Raw genomic sequence first — 18,583 nt, forward strand, 5'->3', positions numbered from 1 at the left:
AAATGATCCTGTAGCTAAAATCAGGTTCCGATGAAAGAAAAAAGGGAATATATTTCCACATATTTTTAATTATATAGAATTTCCTCAAACATGATTTTTCATAATATATTCCATTAAGTTAACATCATATTTGAAGAAAGAGCATTTTCCGATTTCATTTTAAGCCTGATTTTGAGCAATTACAGTGTCATTGTTCCGCGGTAGAAAGGTTGAATTCATTTACTGTGTGGTTATGCTAGTTATGATTGATGTCTCTTCTCCAAATGATAAACCAATCACCCCAATGATGTAATGTCATTTTAAGAGTGCCATAATCACATTTCTCTCAAACTAGAAGCTCTGATGAGTTCTAATAAAGATTTATGGTAGATTAAAGGCCTTCATAATATCAACAATGGATTGCTCATTTGATGAGAGATTTGATTAGGTAATTTTTTTTTGAAAAAGAATATGAGTTTACTAAATATATCAGGGCTGGCTTTGAAGAAGGGCATGGGCCATCATAAGTAGCAGTCCATCATTCCATCTCCTGAATGAATCATCTGTAATGTATTTAGGAGGTCCTCTCTAATTGTAGGGGTTGAGGCCATTGGTGGCATACACTCATGGATGGAGCCCAAATACAATCTCATCAAGGAACACCCTTGGCATGGAAATCCAGAGCTTTCCAGATTGCTTTTGATGGGATATGCTAATGAACACCATGAGTGACCAACTCCAAAGATAACTCCCAAGCCTTGGGGGTCGGGAGCAATTAATTTCTGCAAATGTTTCTCCTTGGGCTGTGGGTACTTAACCCTAGATGCTGCCCAATCCTACATTCACGTGTTTTGTAAGCCACCAACAGCAGAAATCAAAATAAGGCATGGCTACTTCTGGGTCTGGGGCAACTGCACCTACGATTTAGAGAACTGGAACTGAGGCAAGTACCACAAAATCCTCAAAAGGGGGACGGAATGCTGTGACCCCTCCTTTTGATGTGTGAATGTGAAAACCACAGTGAGAACCAAGGATTTAGAGGTGGTATTTATCATGGTACCATGGAAGCAGCTCATTAATTTCAAGTTAAGTGGGACAAGTAGAGGGTCAGAGGAGAGGTCACCCTCAAAACACTTCAGACTTGGCAAGACATTCAGCATTCACATCAGGGAACACATTTTGATTGCAAAATCATCTAAATAAGCAAGGAAGAAAGAGTCAGAAGCCAACCATCAAAAAAAAACATCTGAGATGCATATGCATTGGTCACGTTGAGGGTGTCCGTCAGCCATGACCAGAATCACAGTAATATAACATTCAATATTCCATCATCTCTCTGCACTTCATCTTTGAGACCTGCAGACTCTCACGTGCAGTTGGGGGAAAATTCTTCCCACTGAAGGAGGGCCAAGCTCTGTTCAGATAAGCCACACCTCTTCAGTAACCACAACCTTCAACAAATAGACCCTGAAACCTCAATGTCACCAGACGACAAACGCACTTCACCTCCTCGCTCCCCACACCACCTTCTCCCCAGCCCTCGTTTCAGAAGTGTCGTTTCGCAGGAGACTCCAAATCATCACACACACACCACCACATGTTCAGACACCACGGTTTCCTTACCACTGCTGGAGGCTTGCTGGGGCCCTGAGCATGCTCTGAGCAGGTATGAATTGGGGGAGAACTCCTCATCGGGGTTGGTGTCCATGATTTGATGGGAGGTGTTGCTGTCTAGCAATGGCATCTGGCAGCTAACGGGTGGAGGATTATGGGAGCTAGGCAGCTGAGCAGATGGGAGGAGGCTAGACGAGGATGTAGGTGGAATGGGACGACCTGGGAAAGAGGACAGAGGGGTCAAAGGTCAGCAATGAGTGTCATGAGAGCATCCAGAGAAAGTTACATTACAATCACCTCACAATACAAATATCCAAATTAAAAAAAAAAAAAAAAAAGCTCCAGGTGTGTATTTTTTTTGAGTGATTTGATGTTTTTTCCAAAAGTCCAAATTCATACAGCCATAGTTGTGTATTTCAGAAAATGGACATGACAACAGAAGTATCCATCGACACAGCTGAAATGGGATCAGTCAGGAAGACATCCACTTCCTTCTGTCTTTCCTGCTACGGTCCTAATCGAAGTCTCCACCATCTCTTAATGGACTAACTCCCTTCTCTTCTCCCTGCTTCCACTCTTGCCACACACCTGTCTCTGACCCTTTGTCTCTGACCCTTTGTCTCTCTCCCTTCTCTACTGCAGACAGAATGCTATTTTACTGATAGAAATTAGATCATATCACCCTCCTGCTTGGCACCTTCTGGTGGCTTCCCACTTTCTGTAGAAAGAGACCCAAACTCTTTACACTGCCCTGCATGTCTCATCTATAGTGGCACCAGCTGCCTCTCCCATCTCACCTCTGATAGTGGTACCATGCTCCACTTTTATTCTCCAGCCAATGTACCATCTTTATTTCTGTTGCTTGCACACATCACATCATTCCATCTTCAGAGTCTTTACACTTCCCGTCCCCTCTAGTGGAACATTCTTCCTTACCTGCAACCTCACTGATACTCACAAGCCTGCTTCTTTTCATTCAAGCCTCCCCTGTTTGCCTTCTTGAGAACTGCCCATTTATCTGCTCTATCCTGTCATCCTGTTTAAATTTCTTGACAGCCCTTATGACTATTGGAAGGGAGGTAAGTCTACTTATTTTATTCACCCCTACATACTCAGTATCTTCCTAACAAACAGCATCTGTTGAATGAATGAACAGATAAATAAGAGAGACTAAAATCAAATTCATTAGTTTGGGGAAGAAGGGGAAGAGAGGCAGAAAGGGTGACACATTTGCATTTCAGAGAAGTGGCCAGTGCCACCATAGTCTGGTGGCTCAGATGATAAAGAATCTGCCTGCAATGAGGGAAACCTGGGTTTGATCCCTGGGTCTGGAAGTTCCCCTGGAGAAGGGCATGGCAACCCACTCAGTATTCTTGCCTGGAGAATTCCACGGACAGAGGGGCCTGGTGCACTACAGTCCATGGGATCCCAAAGAGTCAGACACGGCTGAGCGACTTTCTTTCACCACTGTCTTCATCATGTGGTTCTTCTGGACATCACTGGGAAATTCCTACGAGGACCATCCACACCAAGCCATAGGGAGGAGCAGCCAGCCTGGAAGGAGGTGGGCAGTGTCTTGGAGCTGGCCTTCTGTCAAGAACTTCTCCTGCACAGAAGGCCCTACAACCCCTCTTTTTCTGCGGCAGGGAGCTCCTGGCAGCAGAAGTGCTGAGTGGAGGTAACTGCTGTGTGGACCTTAACCTGATTCACCCTTGTATCTTGGGGTCCTTGTGATTGCTTGCCTGCTGGTTTGTTCATTTGGAAAGCTCAGAAAAATGAGCCAAGAACAGCAGCCCAGGGGATATGCCCTAAATCGGGGGTTGTTGAAAAGAGGGAAGGTATTAAGAAGGCAAACTCAAGAACCAGGTTAGAGTTTCAACTCAGGCAAGACATGCCCGAGGCAGAAGAAACCCATGCTCCTGCTTTTAGATGCACTGCACCTGTGAAGGCATTTTCAGACATCTCATTATTGTTAAGTCGCTCAGTTGTGTCCAACTCTTTGCGACCCTATGGACTGTAGCACTCCAGGCTCCTCTGTCCATGGGATTTCCCAGACAAGAATAGTACAGTGGGTTGCCATTTCCTCCTCCAGGGGATCTCCCTGACCCAGAGATTGAATCTGCGTCTCCTGCACTGCAGCTGAATTCTTTACCACTGAGCCACCTGGGAAACCCTCAGACATTACATCTGGATGTATATTTTTGTCATCGCTTTTTAATTGTATTTCATGATCAGTTCCCCAGTGCATTAAATGTTATTGATAGATCATTTTGAATCAGTAAAATGTACAAGCATCTCCTAAAGGGACTCTGCTAAACACTAAGGATACAAAAATAAGAAAGACATCATCCTTGCCCTCAGAGAGCTCACAGTCTAGTGGGAGAGGCAAACAGTAAAATACATCATTTCAGCAGCACATGGTAAAGAGCACGATGGTCCCATGTAAGAACATGCTTCTATGCGGGCCCAGAAAAAGAGACTAGGTCGAAGTAGGGGTGGAGAGTCAAACAAGGATTCTTGGGAAAGGTGGTATGCAGGCAATCTTCAAGAGAAGAGGAAAGGGGCTCTTGGTGAGATGAAACACAATGAACAGCAGCACAGACGCATCAAACCACTAGCCGATTACCCTTTTTGAGGGTGGGAGTGGCGGAGAGAGAGAGGAAACAAGGTACCCTTAAAGTTTAAATGTTAGGGGCTTGGTAACATAGTCAAAGAAGACTCATTCCTGAAGTAGGTCAATGGATGGATGAAGTTTGATTTTAAAAATCCAATTCATTCATAACTGTTCAGGAGACATATAAGGCATGATATTCTTGCCAGATGCTCTGGCACGGGTAAGCTGAATAATCAGCATGTGATCAGAATCAGTACACACATTTAATCAACGTCACTTCCCCCCAAAGCTGATAAAAATACTACCACCATCATTATTATTTTAACTGCTAATCTTTTTGCATAATGACTATCTGCCTCTCACAGCACAATCATGATCAATTCTATGAGGTTAAATGATTATCATCCCTATTTTGCAGATGAGAAAACTGAGGCACAGCACAGTGAGACTGCATAGGCAGCAAGTGACAGGGGCCAGGTTTGCCTATTCCCAAATCTTCTCTCTCACCAGTCTGCATGCTGTTTGCCTAAACTGCATGGTGACAAAAATGGAAGAAGGTGACATACAAGGAGCGGAGATGATAGATAGGAAATCATATTTCAAGTTTCCCATTTCCCCAGCCCAAGGCACTCTGGAGATTTCAAATGAGAAACACTGCTTTGAATAACCATTGATAGCAGCTATCAGCTGGCAGAGTTCAAAGCTTTTCTCAAAATTTTGTTATGAAGTTCAAAGTGGCTTCTTCACAGCCATGCTACTCTCCACCTTCTTCAAGGCTCCTTGATGCAGAGGCGGCCTGAACAGGGCACGGTGAAGTTGGCATTGACATCTACTTAGCAGCGGGGCTGTGGCAAGAATGGATTTTAACTCCCAATCAATAGGCTTTAAAGTTTGTATTATTGAGGCATATCTGAAACTGCATGTTGAAGAACAAGGGTGGCTGGAAGCCAATTTTTAAATTCCTTTGAGTGACTGAGGTGGAACTGAAGTTCAGGGGCAATTTTCCAGGAGCCTGATATGATAGTTGCTGTGAAATCATTCTTTACATGAACTTCTGGAAATTTTGTTCAGCACGAATTCATTTCCTAGAGTATAGACAGGACTGCTTTTTAATTTATACACACACAGACAATGGAAAAGCAATCCTAACAGTGCAAGCATGGGGGTTATTCCCGTCTATTAGAATACATACTGCAGAATTATCTTATTCCTGTGAAATCCATGCACCCTTAAGCTTTGGGAGCTCCTTAAATTCTCTAGCTGGTATCTACTGCTAGTTGGGAAATTTCTCCGTCCCAAGATCTGCCCCCAATCAAATTGTGTGCTGTTCTCTATTTGCTATGTCATTTGCTAATTTTGTTCACTTATGCTACATTTTTCCCCATGACTATTCCAACTGACAGAGACCATCTGTACAGACACAAACAGGTTCCAAAGTACAGGGGAGAAAGCTGGAACTTACACAGGCTCACTTTATAGACCATGATTTCTTACTAAAATACTTAGTATGGGATGGGCATGAAACCAGGGGCTACGTCCTTATCCAGTTCCTACTTGATGCACTATGCGGGCTCCCTGACCCCCAAACTAGTTTTGAAATTTTATTTTGAATGTGTATAGAGTCCACGGCAAATATACAGAAAACCAGGTTTCATCAGTCTGTTAAAAAGCAAGAGGAAAAATGCAAAGGCAGCAATATGTCATTCACTCAACTCACATGGTCTTGATATGTGTGGGTGTATGTGTGTGTGTGTTTTCTAAGATCCCCATGTAAATCAGAGTCTAATTATGTGTGACTGGATTCCCCATGACCTTAAAAGTGGGAACTAAGTAAAATTTGCTGATTTTTCTGCTTTCAAATGAATAAGATTTTGTGACGGTTTCAATTCATACCATTTTTTGGATTGAAAGACACATGGCATGGGCAAACCACTTCAGTCACCTCTCTGCCCAACCTCTGGACCCATCCCTATCCTCACGCCATATAAAGAACAAGCCTGCCCCTCCTGGAGGAGTGGGCAAGCAAGGGAATGGTTATTTGTTCTATCTTCTGCTGTGGCAGGAGCCCCAGTAAAGCTTTGCCTGAAAAAAAAAGACCCTATGCATTTTTACCCAACTAAAAAAATTATGACATTTTGATTCTACTTGTTTGACTTAGTATGAACAGACTGCTAGATTTCTAATTAAAAAAAAAAAACAGATATGCAACAAGCAACAAAGGCTTACTGTATAGCACAGGGAACTGTAGTCATTATCTTACAATGACCTATAATGGAAAATAATCTGAAAAATAATATATGTGTATAACTGAATCACCTTGCTGTGTACCTGAAACACTGTAAGTCAACTACGCGTCAATAATGCATATATTTAAAAAAAGACATGTGGCCAGACAAATCAGTTTCATGCTAGCTCTGACCAGCAGTGGCTGTTCAGAAGGCTGTGTTGAGAAGGATCCTGAGGACCTCTTGGGTTCTGAAGGCAATAGTCCTATCATCAAATAGAAAAATCATGGATAAGGAATGAGGGGAAAGGTAGCGTATCTTTAGAGTGCACTTGCCATCTATGCTCCAGCCCTCTGTACATCATCTGCTTCAGCCACATCTGAAAAATTTATTCCACACCATCTGTGCCTTAAGTCACCTTGCTTTCACTCCCAATGTCTTGATCACAGCTCTGTCTTTCTTCTTAAACTGACTTGGATCCAACTCTAGTTCTCCCACCCAAGATTAAATGGCTACAATCTACTCTCCATCCCCAAAGCAGTAAATATCATCCGTGAAATTGCTGCTCTGCCCAACTGTTGCTAACACATTCACTAATTTATGATTGAGGGCATGTTGCAGATCAATTCCCCAAATTTACTTCCAACAAAGTTCCTCTTCCGTTCAAAAGATTAATGGCCAGCTGATACTAAAATCTTTTGTGTAGACAATGCATAACTGATCTATGCAGGGACGGGGTATCAGGATACTTGGTGGAGCAGAGACACACGGGTGGGAGACAGTCAAAACAAAACAAAACGAACATCATGGAGAACAATTACATATAAAATAATAAGTGAAATGAACTCATTATTAAATATACATGTGATTTTGCTTTGTGCTAAGAACTTAGCCAAGTATGTTACATGCACTATTCTCTTAGAACATTCACAACTTCTCTGTGAACAGAATCCTGTTATCATCCCCATTTATAGGTGAAGAAACTGAGGCTGAGATGGACTAACTTTTCTAATGTTGTACCAATAGCAGAACTGGTTGGGATTTGAATTCAGGTATTCTGATGGCAAAACCCAAGCCTCAAATGGCTCTTTCAATACTTTCCCACTTCCCACATTAAAGAAGAGAGATTGCTTAAAAAAAAAAAAAAAAAAAAAACGAACAAGGTATGAACCCCAGACTCATTGATCCTCTTCTGGAAGGCACCATAGGGGTCATCCTAGGGGAGGTAATTAACCGCGGACAGAAACAAGGCTCCTCCTGGAAATAGTCAGAGATCACGCACACACAATACATGATTTGCAAAGAAAGAAAGCAATTCTTAAGTCAGAAACAGGAAATCCTCTGTGGTTTTGTAAGTTTAAGGACTTAATAAAAATATCAGTTTTGTGTTAAAGTTGAGGTTGCAAAAGGACTGCGTTAACAAAAACAAAGCAGTTGGTTCGAGAATTCAAACAATTGCCCTACTGGTATTTCCCAATACTTACTGTTTACTCAGATGTTTGACTAAATTATCCATTTCCCCTCAGATGTTTGGGATTTATGAAATCTCTATTTTTGACAGAGTGAAAAGTGAGGTATGTGGGTATGTATGTAAACAGAAATCATTTCAATGCCTGAGACTGTGCCCTCCTTTTGTTGAGGAGGAAATGGCAACCCACTCCAGTATTCTTGCCTGGGAAATCCCTTAGACAGAGAAACCTGGTGGGCCACAGTCCTTGCGGTTGCAAAGAGACTGAGCAACTGAGCATTTGGTTTGTAACTGATGAATAGTTGAGGAATGTGGCCCCACTTTCTTTGGAGTTCCACGTGAACATCATTCTGGAAGATGGGTTAGATCTTTTTAACTCTACCTGGTTCCACACATGGAACTTGATGAAGGCTATTGGTGGGACAGCTCACTCGAGGTATGGTGAGCTCAGGGAGGCACTGGGGCACAGGAAACCAGCCGCCACCACATCTGGTCCAAAGTGCCCTGACAACAGCTCGAACCGGACTCCCCGCCTCCAGCTGAAGGAATGTGGAGGGAGCTGCTGCACATCCGTTCAGCCCACGTTATGTGCTAAGAAAAAGACTCTGGGACTTTTCACATACCCTTCCCCCGTTGTCAGGTAGTCAGAATAGAAAAAAGGAGTCTAGAATGGTGGTGGCTAAAAGACAAGGGAAGGGAAAAACCCTTGAAAATAGAACAAAGGAAGGTCCAAAGACTACCATAGATGTCAGGGGAGTTTGTAATTTCCTTGGTTCTGTCTTGTCACAACAGAACTTTGAAGTGATGGACGGACTAGTGTTACAGCCCTTGGATGGACCAGCGTTACAGCTCCGTTTTATTTAGAAAGTAAAGGAAAATACATCCTCGAGGCATGAGGGCATGTCGGCCCAAAAGATGCGAAGAGAAGAGAGGCCCCCCAGCCCAATTTTGGCTCCTCTTTTTATATGTTTTTCCTCCTCTCCCTGGGCCTGCCCTATGTAAACGGGGCTAGCCAGCAGTGCTGTTTTACCTGAGGTCCTCAGTCTGGTTCTCGGACCTTCCTTTGTTCTATTTTCGTGGGCTTTTCCCTTCCTTGTCTTTTAGCCACTGCCATTCTGGACATTTTCCTATTCTAACTACCTAACACAATGATCACAGCAGCACTGTCTAGAGACTCAGGGATGTTAATAACAAGAACAGAGCAGAACCAAGATCTGAACTTCAGCTTGTGTTTTACTAAAACTGCAACGGCTTATTCCTAAACCTGGACTTGGCTCATGTTGAAATTCACCTGTTAATTGCCTTCATCATCCAACCCACCCCATTCTCATTTTTTACTCTGCCTTAAATGAAATTCCAGATTCCAAAGGATGTGATTATCCAACAGTCTTTGGCAAATGAGGATTTCTGTCTTCCTGCTTACAGTATTCCTGTCTCGATACTGTGCAGTCCATCCTTAGTTCCTTGGTCCACCCGCCTTTCCTCTGTCCTCCAGAGCCCAAGTGGGGAATGGAGAGGGCACAGGCTCTAAAGCCAGGCTGACTGAGCTCTGGCACTTTCTCTGTGAGTTTAAGCAATTAACGTCGTCTCTTTGGGTCTCTCTGATGACACTAGCACTGATGAACACTGACTTTACATGCTGTAGTGAAGGCCAGAGATAATATACCTGAGGCGGTGTCTGACACCATGGTTAAGTGCCAGGGACTCAGATGGAGACAATGAAACCTGCAGCTTACTGGTTCCAGTTGGTCTGCAAGCACCTACTCTGTGTGCATGGCCATGTGATAGTCATGGGGTCTATCATTCTCTCCTCTTGGGTTGAGTCTGGTAGACAGTGAGGCTGGAACAATGTAGCTATCCTGCCAGTCAAGGGGAGAGGCTGCCTGAGAAGGGTATGAGCAGACAGCAGAGGTGGGAGGGGCAGAGAGAGATATTCGGATGGCACTGTTAGGGTACTGGATTCAGCTAGGACTGAAGCAACTCTGTCACTGAACTTCTCAATATATGAACCAATTCATTCTCCACCCAACCCTCTTTTTTTTTTCGTTTTGTTTTGTCCAGTTTTTTGAGCCCGTTTGAGTTGGTTTCTGTCACTCAGAACCAAAAGCATCCTGTTTAAACCTGGTTACCAAGCCAAAGTGAGAATATGACTTGGTCAACACCATAAAGTTATTTAATATAACACCTAGAATAGATTTCAGGGCAGAAGACTTCCAGAATTATGAGATGCTCATGTTCTATAAGCTGATTCCCTTCTTGTTAAGTCATGAGAAATTGAACATGTTGGGTCCCAGAGAAAACATTTATGGCAGGGGGTACCTAGTCTATTGATATGAATATTATGGGCATCAGAGAGTAGGGGAGAGATGCCGGCAAATGTTGGTATCAATCAAGCTTACACTGCAGTAGCCTTCTGTCCTTGGCAATGGAGAGAAACTCAGATGATTACCTTCTAGCTGGACTGGGCCTTACAATAAATATACTGATCTTGGAGTAGGGCGAGAGAAATCACCCAAGACTCAGTTTCTTGCCTGTGTCTAAGATTTTAAAAAAGAACAGAGATAGTAGGTTCAATCAAAACTGTAGAATGCAAAGCAACTTCAATGAATATGTTATAGCCACGCTTTCCGGGAAACAGACTCACTCAGAAGGACAATGCAGATAGCGGAGTGCAGTTTATTACACCGGCGGGCCCAAGGCAGAGTCTCCTCTTAGCCAAGGGCCCCGACCAGCATTTGTGAAAATCTTTTATACCCCATGTGTCCAAACCCACTACCCCAATTCCCTTGAGACTTACATAAACAAAGGAAGGGTAAATACAACTACAATAACCCCATCATTCACGTGTTATGTGTTCAAACAGTCAATAATCAATAAGCCCGCAGTTACATTCCAAATAGTTAATAACTGATAAGCCTGTGCTTACATTCTGATAGATAGTGTCGGAGGCAGGGGTGATTAGTGTCTGTTCTTCAAGATTCCCCTGCCCAGAGGGGGGTCTTATCCTTCCATTGTCATTCCCACAGGCGCTAAGCACAGAGTTCAGAGTCCACTGGAGAGGTGGCCACACAAGATCAGCACAGACAGGCCTGAGATGGAGTCCAGGCCCTATGAATTCCTTCTTCATTCCCCGCTCTTGATGCTCTTAGTTTCCATAACGAGCATCATTTATTGAGATATATTGTACCTTAGCCCTCCTGCCACCCACATGAGAGAATGCTATCAACCTCTGGGTTACAAAATTCACAAGGCATTGTAGGAAGCAGCGTCCACAAAGCAGTATGATCAAGATTACTACAACAACAGTTCATTAGACATGGCTTTCACTTGATTTTGCATATCCTCCAAGGCAGCAGATACATCTTCAGACAGGTCAGGGATGTACACACCATTCGCCAAAGTCCCTCCTTGGGCTGCTGTGAGTATGTCTAATGCCATCCTATTTTGAATTACTGCCTTCCTCATCTGAATCTGTTCTTCGTTCAAAGCTTGAATGGCTTTAGTACTGTCTAAGAGGGCCTGTTTAATGAAATTAGTTAAGGCCTCTACCTTAACCATGATATCCGTTGTCCCTACAGAGGGTATAAACAAGGCAGCAAGATAGTCATACCATTGGAACACAGATCGTGTCCATCTTGCATGCAGATAAGGCAGGTTTACTGGAGGCTGGTGTAGGCTAGGCTTAATACTGCCATGGGCGAAAGCAAATCCTAATGTGCAACGCCCCACCCAGCCAACTGGTAACCATGGCCATAAGTTAAGCCCACAGAGCCACTGGGTCCCATTGGGGCTACCCAGCGGATTCCAGGATTATATTTCCAGTCGGAACTGGGCCACTGAACAGACTGATTGGGGTGATAGGTAACTTCCAAGATTTGTTTACATTGTTCAGGGGGCAAATAACCCATATATTTTAATTCTTTTGGGTCTAGGGGGTGGTCTCCAAATACAAGTTTCTGTTCTTTTTTGTTCCCAGCAAATAGTAGCAGGGGTAATCAACTGTCCTTTCTCAGGAGTCATCCAGAAATATTCATCCCAGACCTGGTAGTATTGCTCAAGGTACCGGGAGGCCTGTCCCCCTTTTGTTAAGGGAGCCCTTTTCCTCTTTAATTTTCATATATGAGGTATAAGCCTTTGTTATCTCCATAAGGCTGGTGTTCATGTTAAATGTAACCCTATGTCCCTGGCCCATTGATGGCTTCTTCTTACACCAGGAGAGCAAAGAAAGGTTATGGTTGGTGAGAGAGAGAAAAGTTCCTTTCTGTTGCTCTAAGAAGGAACACAGTAGTATAAAGTCCCCATAACGGAGTGGCGATACCCACAAGGGGAGTCCGTCCATTACTGACAGGGGCATGGCCCCACATACCCAACAGTTGGAGGAGTTGTGGAATTTCGCGTAAGAATGTGCCCACGAGATGAAGACGTTGTCCTGTGCAGGAACACTGGTCAGGTTCAGGATTGCGTTGAAGAGGCCGAGCAGCAGGAGTCGTTTACCCAGCTCCATCCTGTAGAGGGCTCGTCCGGGATCTCCTTCTCTTCTTCCTCTTCAGAATGATCTTGGTTCCCCGTGGGTCGGTGGGGTCCTTCTGGGTGGTCCACTCAGCGTCTTCCGGGTCAGCGTGGTATGCCTTCTTCGCTCGGGAGAGGCGGGTATAGCTTGGGCGGTTAGGGTGGAGCGGGATCCTGGAAGTGTTGGCCAGAGGCTTCTGTCACCGGGATCGGAGCCTGCCCAAATGGCGGCTCTACGAACTCCGGGAAAGCTGGCGGAGGAGCAGCGGCTGTTGCAGAAACTTCACCTGGCCCTGGATCGGGCATTAAGGCAGCCTCCGGTCCTGGTGAAGCACTGGGAGGCAGGCGTGTCATTATCCAGCATGGGGGAGGGGTCAGGTCATCCCCGTCCAAATCCTGTAGAATTTCCTTTTTTATCATCAGTCAATTTTTGTGCCATTAATATTTTTCCCTTTCCCTTCTGGATACAGAACCTTGTCCAAGTAGGAGGGTCTCAAGCTAACACTAGCCATGCATGAGTCAATAGATGGATATTGATCCAGGTGTCCTGGCTCTCCTGTGACTACTGTGTAGATTGCTTCCACTATTTTTAAGTTCACGGTGTTCTCTGGTGGCCATCCTGCTCCCATAGGGGGCCATTCGACCTCACAGAGTATGTGGAGGCAGTTAGGCTTCATCTTCACCCCATAGTCTCCTCTTAATCCCTTCTTTAAAATTTTCACTCCAATACAGTTGCCTTAGATTCACTTCACCCCGTCTTGCTTACCTTCTCGGACCTTCTTCTACATTTCCTTTTCGTTCTGTCTACGAAGTTCTCAGTACCCTATGTACTTCTGATATTTCCACTCAGTAACACTTAAATTCCCATTCTGCCTCCTTCCTAATTGGGGTGAGAAGAGCCTTACCTGCCATATCCCAGAGGGAGAAGGGGGATCAGCGTGTCTTCACCTGCTGGTCAGCACAGCTGAACCAGAACATCACATGGTCCAAGACTGTTTCTCCATTAAAGTCCATTCTGCCTTGGTGGGCTTGATCAGGTGCGGATGAAAACACAGATGGGTTAAATATCTCATGTCCCAGGCCATCTCCGGAAAAGCCAATTCATACTCACTTCTGTTTCCCCCTCCTTCTAGCCTAACAATTCCGGAGGGGGGGGGGGGTCAAGAATTTCACAGCAGACGGGACACCTCCTGGGGGAGGGCAGAATACGAGCATACTAGGACCAGTTTCTTATCCTAAAAATCCCCTGGCGATCGCTTGGTAATAATTTTCCCTGAGACGGCGTGGACACACCTCCTAAATGTCCTTCACAAATTTCCTTCCTAAACCCTAGCACGCTCGTCGACCTGTGTACCAAGCAATCGCCACCTGCCTACTCCAGGCTCCTGTGGGTCCCCGCTCCTTCTGGTCCCTCCCAGGGGGGTGATCAGGCCCCCTCTTCCACCCTGCTGGGTGGGCTCCTCCTCACCTGAGCGCTCAGTTCCCCTGCTGCCGTCCACTACCTGCCAAAGCGAAGAAACCAGACTTTGAAAGGCTGAATTCTTCCAGAGGGGCGAGGCGCCTTCCCCCCTCTAGGAGATTCAAGCCACAAAGCCTCGGGGTGGCCTCAAATGAGACCTGTCTCCTCAAAGTGAAGAGTTTCCCGGCCCATGCACCAAATGTTATAGCCACGCTTTCTGGGAAACAGACTCACTCAGAAGGACAATGCAGATAGTGGAGTGCAGTTTATTACACCGGCGGGCCCAAGGCAGAGTCTCCTCTTAGCCAAGGACCCCGACCAGCATTTGTGAAAATCTTTTGTACCCCATGTGTCCAAACCCACTACCCCAATTCCCTTGAGACTTACGTAAACAAAGGAAGGGTAAATACAACTACAATAACCCCATCATTCACGTGTTATGTGTTCAAACAGTCAATAATCAATAAGCCTGCAGTTACATTCCAAATAGTTAATAACTGATAAGCCTGTGCTTACATTCTGATAGATAGTGTCCGGAGGCAGGGGTGATTAGTGTCTGTTCTTCAAGATTCCCCTGCCCAGAGGGGGGTCTCATCCTTCCATTGTCATTCCCACAGGCGCTAAGCACAGAGTTCAGAGTCCACTGGAGAGGTGGCCGCGCACGATCAGCACAGACAGGCCTGAGATGGAGTCCAGGCCCTATGAATTCCTTCTTCAAATATAGCATTTGAAAATTAAAATAGGCGTATATATATGTGTGTGTAATTTTTACATCATATTGTGTATTTATATTCCCCAGCTAGCTGCTTATATGTAGTGCCAGTGTTAGTCTAGATCAGTCATTCTTAAAGGGGGGGAAATTTTGTCCCTCCAGGGGACAACTGGCAGTGTCTGGAGACATTTTGGTTGTCACAGTTCAGTGGGGCGGGGGAGGGAGAGGATGCTACAGACGTCTAGTAAGCAGAGACCAGAGATGCTGCTAAACATCCTACAATGCACGGGACTGTCCTCCACAACAAATAACTTTCAGCCCCAAATGTCAGCAGTGTGGAGGCCAAGAACCCCTGTGATTAAAATCCTTTGTGTGACATAGTCAGTTTCTAAGTAGCTCCTGTTATCCCACCACACCACCCCCCCCAACTTATAAGAACTAGGTAGATATTAGAGAAGGAAATGGCAACCCATTCCAGTATTCTTGCCTGAAGCATCCCATGGACAGAGGAGCCTGGCAGGCCATGGTCCATAGGGTCACAGAGAGTTGGACACGACTGAGGTAAATAAGCATGCAGGCATGCAAGTAGATATTAGAAGTAAAAATTGTATCCAGTTAGCTCTTCCCCTTCACCCAAGAAAACTTCAAGCAAGTAAGTTTAAGATGCAAATGGGGGGATTTAAGTTAAAGAGAGGGAAAAGTTCTTCAGAGCAAATCTAATTTGTTGCTAAGAGACATTACATTTGGCCTTTATCCAGAAGATGGGGAGACCTGCCTGTCAATAGAGTTGGGTTGCCTTTACAGATGTAAGAGATTCAGGGGAGAACATTCCAGCTGGGGTGAGGTAAGTGCATCTCACCTGAGGAATTTTCATGATGACCTCTTATGTCTTCTCAATGAGGCAGTATCAGCTTAACTGGGCTTGAGCTATTCCATATCAGCCCATTTCAAGTTTTTATTTTTACAGCAGAAGACCTAATTGCCCTCTTCACTCACACTTCACTGAACTCACTAAAGCCCAGTTAAGCATTTTCTCGAAAACAAATCGTTTTCAGATGGCCCTGGCAAAACTATCCTGATTTCGCACAGGCCATTATACATAATTTATCGGAAGAGTGGCAGGCTGTTGGACTTGCCCCAGTTAAAGGGCCTCTTTCAGGAGCTTGAGCATGAACTGTCTTCACAGTTTGGGGCTCCATGCCTTTAAGTGTCATTCCTAGATCTCACAAACAACTTGCCTGTTTATATAGCACATCTTCCTGGCAGCATTGCACTTTGGAAGGTGTCAAATATAGATCAGGCTCCAGATAGAGGGGAGAGTTTATTTTTGAAGTAATATGATTTCTATAATTTTTCTTAATGCCAGCCCTTTCATATTCATGAGATGAAATGCAGCAAATCTGTACAGTTTCCCCTTTGGAGGACATAAATTCTATTCCACCAGAAGCAATACAACTCTTCACCCAAGGTAAGGGAGTCTCAAACATGTTCTGACCACAAATTCCTAGTTCCTTGATACATGCATCTTAATTACATCTCCCAGCTTCTTTAAGATGAGATGGTATTATTATTTTGGTGATGTGCACTTGTGTGGATCAGTGCTGACTGACGGAACTCTCTGGGATGATGGCTATGTTCTACGTCAATATTTAAGGCATGTGAATACCAAACACCTGAAAGGTGACTACTGCAAATGAGGAAGTGAATTCTTAATCTAAGTTCGTATAGCCACATGTGGCTGCTGGCTACCATATTGGACGGCCACCAATATGATGTCTAAGTCTAGCCTATGGTTCTAGCTTGCCACTAAATGGTATCCCTCACTGCTGTGTCTCTCTCCTCCATTCAAGAGCCAATATATTCTGAATATATAGATTTGTTCCTGACATCCTCCTTTACTCTCCCAAGGCTCCGCAGTGCCTATGAAACATAGTTCTAACTCTCCCATGGAATTATCTCTTCCCAGATGCTCTCACACCCTATACTCTAACCACATCAGAGCACTGGGGTGACTGAAAATCCATCCTCCCCTACCCTCCTTCCCTGTGTATGGAAGTCATTCCTTTCTCTTTGACAGTTTCAGCCTTCTCCTGCAAGACTCAGCTTAAGCATCATCTTCTTTATAAATCTTCCCTGATCACCTCACCCACTGGTTACCCAGGACATCCTTGTATCATTGTGTTTGTAATATGTTAACATATTTATTTTTCTACATGTCTGGCTCACTCATAAGACTATGAATGACTGGGCAGAAATGAGGGACCATGCACCTCTGTATGTTGGTACCCAGTTCAGAGCCTGTACACTGTGAGGAGTGGTGCTATTGGTTGATTATAACAATTTATGCCACAAATCTCTATTGCACATGTGTCAAATGCACAATGGTGTTGACGTCACTGCTGGATGCCGTTTCTATTGGTCTTGGGCTTTTGGTGCGTCTCAGTGTATCAGTATTTTGCTGAGAAGAATTTATTCTGATTTTAAATGTATGTTTTTCTTTTAATCAAGTAGCTGGAACTTTAAGAGGTGGACCATAAAGAAAGCTGAGTGCCAAAGAATTGATGCTTTCGAACTGTGAGGCTGGAGAAGACTCTTGGGATTCCCTTGGACAGCAAGGAGATCAAGCCAGTCAATCCTAAAGGAAAGCAATCCTGAATATTCATCAGAAGGGCTGATGCTGAAGCTGAAGCTCCAATATTTGACCAACTGATGTGAAGAGCTGACTTGCTGGAAAAGACCCTGATGCTGGAAAGGGTTGAGGGCAGGAGAAGGGGGTGAAAGAGGATGAGACGGTTGGATGGCATCACTAACTCAATGGACGTGAGTTTGAGCAAACTTTGAGAGACAGTGAAGGACAGGGAAGTCTGGAATGCTATAATCCATGGGGTAGCAAAGAGTCGGACATGACTTTAGTGACTGAACAACAACAAAATATTCAGCTACTGCTTCATCTGGTGCTCAAACGAAGACACAGCAGCCTGCGACAACCTTGGAGGGAAACCTTTCTGCTTGACTTATTAACAGGAAATGCGTCAGTTGCTAAGATGGTGCTTTCTGAGCAATTCTCCACGGTGGTGGTGCGACTACTTTTTGGCTTGGCTGGGTTGACCCCAGAACCTAACCCCTGTTCACGATGCACTCCCACTCTATAATCATGAAGGTGTTCTATCCTAGGGACTGCTTCAGAGGAGTGACCCAATACGGGCTAAGAACACAAGAAAGAAAGTGAAGTCGTTCAGTCATGTCCGACTCTTTGCGGCCCCATGGACAATAGCCTGCCAGGCTTCTCCATCCATGGGATTTTTCAGGCAAGAATACTGGAGTAGGTTTCCATTTCTTTCTCCAGGGGATCATCCCAACTGAGGGATCAAACCTGGGTCTCCCACATTGCAGGCGGACTCTTTACTGTCTGCGCCACCAGGGATCCCAAGAACAGAAGGGGCAAGTACTCAGTGCAGTTCCTATGGTGTCACAAGTAACACACAGAACATACACGGGGCTGTTTGCTAGTCCTCCTGTAACCTACATTATATTTGCATAAGAGCTTATTTGGGGGGAAACTTTTAGAGAAAGGCTGAAAGAAACTGTATGCCCATGACAAAACTTAATTTTCAAAAAGCTTCCTTGGGAAACATCTCCCATGACATGTAGGAATCCATCTTACTTTTACGTTCACTCCTTGGGTTCATGATACATGGAAATATAAGACTGCCAATTGCTAAGATTCGTTGAGCTCTTATAATGCATAATTTCCAAGCCCTTAAAATATATTATTATATTTAATCTTATAACCATCCTTTAGGGTAGGAAATATTATCCGCATTTCAAAGGACAGAAGACTGAACTAAGACGGGATGGGTTGTCTCATTGGAAGAACTGGAGCTAAGGCTCTAGAGCTTTTAACACCACATAGGGAATGACAATGAAATTTAATTAACCATTGTAATGACAAAGTACCCATCACTGATGTGACAATTTGATTGTCAGTGGAACCAGACTGAAG

At 44.5% G+C, this 18,583-nt stretch overlaps 1 protein-coding gene across 3 annotated transcripts in view; it reads right to left on the reverse strand.

The window, feature by feature from the left end:
• The window catches only part of TENM2 (teneurin transmembrane protein 2), a 1,360,160-nt gene that overhangs the window by 407,523 nt on the left and 934,054 nt on the right, over positions 1 to 18,583 (reverse strand). For all 3 annotated transcript variants that reach the window (XM_043464766.1, XM_043464768.1, XM_043464767.1), the window contains one exon: positions 1,603 to 1,812. In XM_043464766.1, the coding sequence (XP_043320701.1) occupies positions 1,603 to 1,812 (210 nt within the window). The remainder of the gene's footprint in view (positions 1 to 1,602; positions 1,813 to 18,583) is intronic.

This window comes from Cervus canadensis, chromosome 4 (genome assembly GCF_019320065.1).
Source record: "Cervus canadensis isolate Bull #8, Minnesota chromosome 4, ASM1932006v1, whole genome shotgun sequence".
Lineage (NCBI taxonomy): Eukaryota > Metazoa > Chordata > Mammalia > Artiodactyla > Cervidae > Cervus > Cervus canadensis.